Source organism: Myotis lucifugus, unplaced genomic scaffold (assembly GCF_000147115.1).
Source record: "Myotis lucifugus unplaced genomic scaffold, Myoluc2.0 scaffold_3, whole genome shotgun sequence".
Taxonomy (NCBI): Eukaryota; Metazoa; Chordata; class Mammalia; order Chiroptera; family Vespertilionidae; genus Myotis; species Myotis lucifugus.
Genome location: NW_005871051.1, coordinates 18,288,149 through 18,294,551, shown reverse-complemented (window position 1 = coordinate 18,294,551; position 6,403 = coordinate 18,288,149). Strand labels below are relative to the sequence as shown.

The following is a 6,403-nucleotide window of genomic DNA, read 5'->3' as shown; positions in this document are numbered from 1 at the left end:
GGACAAAGGCCTTCAGAGGTGTGGGGAAGACGGTGGACCGTCCTTGGGCACTTTTTCGGGCACTTCCGAACCGCCTCTTGGCTATCAGGACCCACTAAAGACCCAGAGTCTGCGGTTGCTTAGCAACCGCCGCTTAGCCACGCAGCCGCCATTCCCTTAACTTTCTGCCTCCGAGTAACCCGAGAGTATTTCCGGTTCCGGCTGTGGGCCGGAGAAGACATGGCGACATCTTCGTCGGCAGCTGCAGGGGAGGAGGACTGGTAACTTTGGGGCATGGGCTTTGGCTGACCGCCTGGATCCGGTCCGGGGGACTAGCGGCGCCGTGGACGGTCCGTATGGCGGGCATGTGGGGCGGAGCGAGGGATGGCAGAGACGCTGACATCTTTCCCTGAGAGCTGCTGGACTGGGAGTGGGTGGGTGGAGGGGCGCTGATCTAAGCGAGAGACGACGGGATCTGCGCTGACCAGGCCAGGGCGAGCCGCGCCTTATCTGGTTCGACCCTCTTTCCTCCGGCCACATCCTATCCCCTTGTCTCTTCTTGAAGTGGATTTGCTCAGGGTCCGGGGGGATGCCTGCTCATCATATGGCCCCACGTCTCTTTAACCTCCCAAAACCTGTCCTCCGGCTCCCGTCCCCCTCCCCGCTTGGTGAGCCGATTTCTGCCGAGGCTTTCCTCTCCCTTCTCCCTCCCTGACAGTACTGAGGACTGTTGTCTGAATAAAGCCTTACACTTCACAAAAAGCTCTCTTAGTCCTTCTCTCAAGCATTCTTAAAAGAGACCAGAACCTGAAAGGACTCTGGGATTTGGGGAGAGGATAAAAGTGGGTCCACTCCACATTTTATTAGCTGTGTGATGCCGACCAGGCCTCCTATGTTCTATGAGTCAGTGTCCTCTGCTGTGGAAAGGTGGGTGTGGCATCTACCTCATAGAATAGTGGAGAGGATCGTGAGGGGTTTGTAACATACATCGGCCTCCTTTTCATGAGTAACTCTGAGATGTAGGCATCTGAGGAGACTACATGAAGCCTGACAGGTAAATGATTTGCCAAAAGGTACATAATTATGACTAGGAATCCAGGTTGCCTGATTCCAAATCCTGTATCCTTAGTACTAGGATATTCTACAGTCCCCTCCCCCTTTTTTTGGTCACAACTTTACCGCCATCCCACCCCATACTTCACATCAAGGCTCAAGTCCCAGCTAGACTGAGTGAAATATTGAAGGGCCTCTTGATGGAGGCTACACCCCAGTGTTTCATTGATTCAGCTGGCCTTTATTGAAATCATTAGAACATGGTTTTCAGCCTGTTCAGGGGAACATTATGATTCTGAGGAGACACTTTGATGCATGGAGAGAGCAGCAGTGATTGCACAGCTAGTCTGTGATGCTGTGAGACCAAAAAAAAAAAAAAGTTTTGAGCCTTGGCTGGTATGTTCAGTGGTTAGAGCATTGGGCCTTGCATGGAAGGGTCTAGGGTTCAATTCCTGGTCAAGGGCATGAACCTGGGTTGCAGGTTTGCTCTCACCCCCAGTTGCAGGAAGCAACTATCGATGTGTCTCACATCAATGTTCCTCCCTCCCTTCCACTCTCTCTGAAAAAGTAATGGAAATGTGGATTAAAAAAAAAAAGTTTTGAGAACCACTAATAAAAAGTCATGCTAAGAGCAGCGTTGCTTTTGGTGAAGAGGGAACAATATACCTGTAAGAAAGCAAGCCAATTATGCATCTTTTAATGTAGTATCAGTGTCACCTTCAGGGTCATTATGACTGCTGTTTCTGTGATTAAAAATGTGTGTCCTCTGATTTACATCAGGACGACTGGATCCAGACCTGGACAGGTTGATACAACAGGGTCATAAATACACTGAATACTAACTATATCCTTCTTCCCTTTTAAGGGAAAAGGTTATATACAAGTATAGGCTAGGTACTATGGCCAAGATGTCCCTAGATACCTTACATAAACAAAGCCCTTTCGTCCTCACAATAACCCTAGAGAGTAGGTGGCATTATTTATATATGTTAGACAGGGTAACTCAGGCTTACAGAGATAAGTAACTACTCAGATCACATGGGTACTATGTGATTGGTACCTATTGACTCTAAGGCTGATGGCTCTTCCACTACAACACAGCAACACAGCTTTTATATCACCTTGGTCTGTTCAGATGGTATCTCCTTTGAGAAGGTTTAGGGTTATTAATATTGGCAGTGTATGTAAATACTGTGATTCCCATGAACAGTAGTGTAGAGAAAGCCAAGAGTGGTATTAGTAACCTTGATGTTAATCAATGGACATCATATTTCTGGGTCAGAGAGAGGGCCACTAAGGAACAATCAACAGAACTTAAATAGGGAGTCAGGAAACCAGGTTCTCACCTGAGTTCTGCCTGTTAGGCCTTGAGATTTGGGCTAGTAATTTCACCTTCCTGAGAACCTGTTTCCTCGTCTGTTGGCAGAAATGATCTCTAAAACTCTGTCTCTCTAGGGTCCTTCCCTCTGAAATCGAGGTGTTAGAATCTATCTATCTGGATGAACTACAAGTGATTAAAGGAAATGGCAGGTGCGTATTCCAGTGGAGGTAGACATGAGTCCCCTTAGAAATGAGATGTTTCTATGCAGAATCTGAGCCTTGATCCAAAAATGTTTCTCTCATGTAAAGACTATTCCTTTCATTCCCCCACCACCACCAAAAAAAGAGGGAGCCTGTTGCTTACTTCCTCTGCCCGCTTTACTACCTCACCCCCAACCTCCCCAGCCCTCCAGCCCTTGCCCAGTCAGATCCCAGGTCTCCACTTCATCCACCTACAGATCTTCGCCGTGGGAGGTCTACATCACCCTGCACCCTGCCACTGCAGAAGACCAGGATTCACAGTATGTCTGCTTCACTCTGGTGCTTCAGGTCCCAGCACAGGTGAGGTCCCTACCTTATTGCAGCAAAGGGAGGAAGGGGGCAGGTCTAGGGTGGGGTGCTTTAGCAGTAATTTTTGGTTTTCTCCTACTAGTATCCCAATGAGGTGCCACAGATCTCTATTCGTAACCCCCGAGGACTCTCAGATGAACAGATCCACAAGTAAGCAGGCTGGTCAGAGCAGGGGAAACTCAGAATACAGCTCAGTCTGGGAGGGAAGGAAGCAGGCCTAATGTTTGGTTTGCCTTCTTCCTTCAGGATTTCACAGGCACTGGGCCATGTAGCCAAGGCTGGGCTGGGTACTGCCATGCTCTATGAGCTCATCGAGGTAAGAGGTCTAGCCTGGGGAGATGTCCTTTCTTTCAAGGGAAGCCATGACCTAGAATCATGAATATGTTTGTGTTCATCCATTTAGTCCTTGTTTTGGTAAGGTCTAAATCCAGAAAGACAAGACTTTCTGCTTCAAAAAAATCTCCCAACAGGACAGGTCTATAGCTTTCTCAAGTTGCCTATTCCAGCATCTTGATAGAAAATTGCATTTCTTCTTTAACTTGCATTAGTCTTGCTTTTGTTTCAGTGCTAAACTTGTCTTCTTGGCACTGGCAACTGAAAGTAGCAAGAGACCTGGAGGGTCTCTGCCACAAATGAACATTTGAAGGCTAGTCTGCCATTAGAGCTGACTCCAGAGTCATGGTTCTGTACAGAGTTTCTCTCCTAGTGAAGGAAACCCACAGGAAGCACCACCTAGAACTACAAGTTAACATACAAAGGTCACTTTTGCTGTTTGAGGTTAAAAAACACACAATTAAGTATAGTCTCGTTTTCCTCTACTTTGAGTTTTTTAGAGAAATGTTCAGAAAAGAATAAAGTTGGGTGGTCTGGTGTCAGAGATTGAGTGCATAGGCCATTGTAGCACTCCTGAGTCAGGCCTCCACAAAGCAGTGTTGAACTTTGTGGAATTCCAAAGTATTAAGTATTGAAATAACAGTGCAAATGCATATTTGATAGCTCAACTTGACGCCTTTGAGTTCTCTGTTCCTTGATTTTCTTTCTGAAAGCCTATTCCAGAACAAACTCACTGGGTCAATGATTTCAAAGGGGGCTAACCAAGAAAGGCCTCCTAGAAGATGTGTTTTCACTGAACACTTTTTTTCTCTAAGATACATTATTTTCATCCTCGAGCTATTAAAGGTGACTAAATGAGTGGGAAAACAAATTGGATTTTGAATCTGGCAGTTTGGATGAGGGTCAGGGACTTAGAGCAGGATTGATTTCAAGCAGAGGGAGCATCACCAAGACAGAAATGTGTACACACGAGGTAACAGACCGGTGTGGTGGGAGACGAGTTACTCCTGGGAGTAGTGACAGGTTTTGCTCACAGTTCTTGCTGCTGCCTCCCTGTTTGAACAGTGTCTTCTCTCCTCTCAGAAAGGGAAGGAAATTCTCACAGATAACAACATCCCACATGGCCAGTGCGTCATCTGCCTCTATGGTTTCCAGGTGGGTCTCTCTTGTGACTTGGGGTCTGCTTGGGTAGGCAATGGAGGGCTCATGAGAGAGCTCTGATGCAGCGCCCTGTATCCATACTCCCTCCAGGAGAACGAGGCCTTTACAAAAACACCCTGTTACCACTATTTCCACTGCCACTGCCTTGCTCGGTACATCCAGCACATGGAGCGTGAGCTGCAGGCTCAAGGACAGGAGCAGGAACAGGAACGGCATCATGCCGCAACCAAACAGGTCGGCCCGCCAGACCCTGCTTACAGTTGACACCGATGACTAACAACCTTTTCTCCCCGTCCAGTCCAGGGGCTGTTAACCTTCTTATGGTCATGAGTGAACACTCACTTCTGTTTAGAAACAGGCATGCCTGTGCCTTCTGTCCCAGCCCTCGGCAGATTAGGCTGGCTGAGTGGTTGGGCAGCTGGTGATCATCCTGGGCCGTGAAGCAGGGGTGTGGTTTTCTCCTCTCTTTTTAGAAGGCTGTTGGTGTACAGTGTCCAGTGTGCAGAGAGCCCCTCGTGTATGATCTTGCCTCACTAAAAGCAGCCCCTGAACCCCAACAGCCCATGGTAAGGAACTCCCTTCCTAATATGAGGCAGGAATAATGGCATTCTCCAAGGGGGGAGGAACGGCATCTTGTTTGCCTTGAATGGGCTCTGAAATTGGGCTCAATCTGAGACCTCTACAAAGCCACAGCCCCCACTGGAGCCCAAGGCTTCATTCAGGAGCCCAAATCTGAGGGATAAAAACCAATAACTGCACAGATTTCCTGAGGCAGTCCTGGAAGAGCAGGGGCTCAGGTCTACCTTGTGTTTATTCTTCCCTCCCTGCCAATCTGCTCCCTTCCTACCAGGAGCTGTACAAGCCCAATGCAGAAAGCTTGCGCCAACAAGAAGAGCTCAGGCGTCTCTACCAGAGGCAACAGGAGAGGGGGGGCATCATTGACCTAGAGGCTGAACGTAACCGGTACTTCATCAGCCTCCAGCAGGTGAGGAAACAATTTCCCACTCCTTCCCTCGTGACACCAAGTTTCCTATGAACACCCCTCTGCCAGGCTGAGCTTTGTTCTACCCAGGGTGGTTACGGGCTGACGGTGGTCAATTCATTTAGTGGGCGAGAGGCCTGTAGTTACCTGCTTTGAGAAGCTGAATCTCCTTATCTGCATCTGCTCACTTTTTTCTAGCCACCTGCCCATGTGGAACCTGAGTCAGCTGTAGATGCCTCCAGAGGATCCCAACCACTCAGTGCTCTTGCCACAGAACTGTCCCCTTCATCAACTGCCCAACCTACCCAGTCAGCTCCTCTGCCTGTGGCTTCCCAGTATATGTGCGAGAAGATTCCAGGGACTGGGCCAAATCAGCAAAGGTTGAGCGAGACGCAGAAAACTATCCTGGATACGCCCCGGGCCAACCGAGGCCCCTGGAGACAGCCTGAACGAAGGCACCTAAAGGGAGGGGAATACAATGCCCACAAAGGTACCAGTGACACCCAGGAACTGCCACTTCCTGAGGGGCCCAAGGAGTCCATGGACGTAAAGCCAGAAGAATCCCATAACCAAGGGGTTGGAGGTCCTTCCCAAGAGAATGGGCCTGGCAACTGGCAGGGTCCCCCGCCCCGCAGGACTCGGGACTATGCTCGCTGGGAGCGTTCTAAGAGTCGGACACCAGGTTCTTCCTATCCCCGCCTGCCTCGGGGTCGGGGAACCTATCCACCTGGTACTCAAAGGGAGCCCTTGAGCCTGGAATCGGAGGATGGTTCCTAGCAGTACTGTGGTGGGACAGGGAAATGGGGGTAGGAGGGGGGCAATAAAGAGATTTGGCCTTGTTTGGCTTTCTTTGCTCAGTAGCGCCAAGCCTGTGACGTATGGCTGTCTTCCTAAATTCCTAGCAAGGCTGGAGTGTGCCAGAGTAGCCTCAGCTTTGCCCTGAGGTCTGCTATCCATGAGATTCAGGTCTAGGTCAGAAGGGGTCTGACATCACAGCTAGTGTAG

General features: G+C 49.3%; 1 protein-coding gene across 3 annotated transcripts; it reads left to right on the top strand.

Moving 5' to 3' along the window:
- The first annotated feature begins 144 nt into the window (after positions 1 to 144).
- Positions 145 to 6,258, top strand: RNF25 (ring finger protein 25). 3 transcript variants are annotated; one of them, XM_023761270.1, is made up of 10 exons: positions 145 to 260; positions 2,488 to 2,562; positions 2,811 to 2,913; positions 3,005 to 3,072; positions 3,169 to 3,238; positions 4,339 to 4,410; positions 4,507 to 4,650; positions 4,893 to 4,982; positions 5,267 to 5,401; positions 5,597 to 6,258. In XM_023761270.1, the coding sequence occupies exons 1-10, from the start codon at positions 220 to 222 to the stop codon at positions 6,173 to 6,175; spliced, it is 1,377 nt and encodes a 458-aa protein (XP_023617038.1). In that variant the 5' UTR covers positions 145 to 219; the 3' UTR covers positions 6,176 to 6,258. The 3 variants fall into 3 exon arrangements, with proteins under 3 accessions (XP_023617038.1, XP_006082587.1, XP_014318247.1); XM_006082525.3 differs by having other exon boundaries at positions 146 to 260; positions 4,890 to 4,982; XM_014462761.2 differs by having other exon boundaries at positions 158 to 1,033; positions 4,890 to 4,982.
- The last annotated feature ends 145 nt before the right edge of the window (positions 6,259 to 6,403 follow it).

What these genes read in the sequence shown, in the direction of transcription:
- RNF25 (XM_006082525.3), top strand. Translation starts at nt 220, where the DNA reads ATGGCGACATCTTCGTCGGCAGCTGCAGGGGAGGAGGACTG. An exon ending in TGCTCTATGAGCTCATCGAG is followed by an intron (nt 3,239 to 4,338) that starts GTAAGAGGTCTA and finishes CTCTCCTCTCAG; the next exon opens with AAAGGGAAGGAAATTCTCAC. An exon ending in ACTTCATCAGCCTCCAGCAG is followed by an intron (nt 5,402 to 5,596) that starts GTGAGGAAACAA and finishes ACTTTTTTCTAG; the next exon opens with CCACCTGCCCATGTGGAACC.